This window comes from Etheostoma spectabile, chromosome 14 (genome assembly GCF_008692095.1).
Source record: "Etheostoma spectabile isolate EspeVRDwgs_2016 chromosome 14, UIUC_Espe_1.0, whole genome shotgun sequence".
Taxonomy (NCBI): Eukaryota; Metazoa; Chordata; class Actinopteri; order Perciformes; family Percidae; genus Etheostoma; species Etheostoma spectabile.
Window position 1 is genome coordinate 18,616,814 of NC_045746.1, and position 684 is coordinate 18,617,497.

At 33.8% G+C, this 684-nt stretch overlaps 1 protein-coding gene across 2 annotated transcripts in view; it reads left to right on the forward strand.

The window, feature by feature from the left end:
- The window catches only part of LOC116701515 (fibrocystin-L), a 10,311-nt gene that overhangs the window by 3,439 nt on the left and 6,188 nt on the right, over positions 1-684 (forward strand). For both annotated transcript variants that reach the window (XM_032535255.1, XM_032535253.1), the window contains exon 13: positions 671-684. This exon is cut by the window's right edge and continues 85 nt beyond it. In XM_032535255.1, the coding sequence (XP_032391146.1) occupies positions 671-684 (14 nt within the window). The remainder of the gene's footprint in view (positions 1-670) is intronic.

Sequence of the window (684 nt, forward strand, 5' to 3'; positions counted from 1 at the left end):
GCTTAATGTGCTGGACATGTATATTAATATAAACCAAATGCAGAATCCAGAGCATGCATTATCAAATGACAATATAACTATTTATATAATTTACCTTAGATTTTTCAGACCTTCATGTCCACAATAAGATTTATAAATGACTGAGAACATGAACTGTAACCGACTAGATAAATCAAAGTACTAATAATCAGATAGTCCATCAGGCCTCTGCTTCCACAGTTTAAAGTTAGACAACTTAAAAAACATCCAAGTAAAACAATTTTGTGATTTCCTCAAATTTTCATAGCATGCACAACAATAAACAATTGGATGTGGTGCATCTCCATAAAACAAAATCTGACACGTTGTAGGGGCCTTGAGTTGTCGATGGTGATAATCCTTTTCAACACAAACAGACCATGTACATATTTTAGACACGAAAAACAAAAGAAAACCATAGAGGTGTCACATGGCAGAGATAAGAATTTCCTGAAAGCTTAGAGGCTAAACAGACCATGACAATAAGATGTCGTGAGTCATTTAACACGTTGGGTTACAGTAAGTGTTTGAAAGTAATTCACGTTTCCTCTCGAATCCCTGCTGTTTGACACAATAATCATCTAAATTAAATCAGTATTTCACAGTTTTTTATATTTTTGTGAGTTGCTTTTAATCACAGATTTTTCTTCAGGCCTTCCTTGTGAA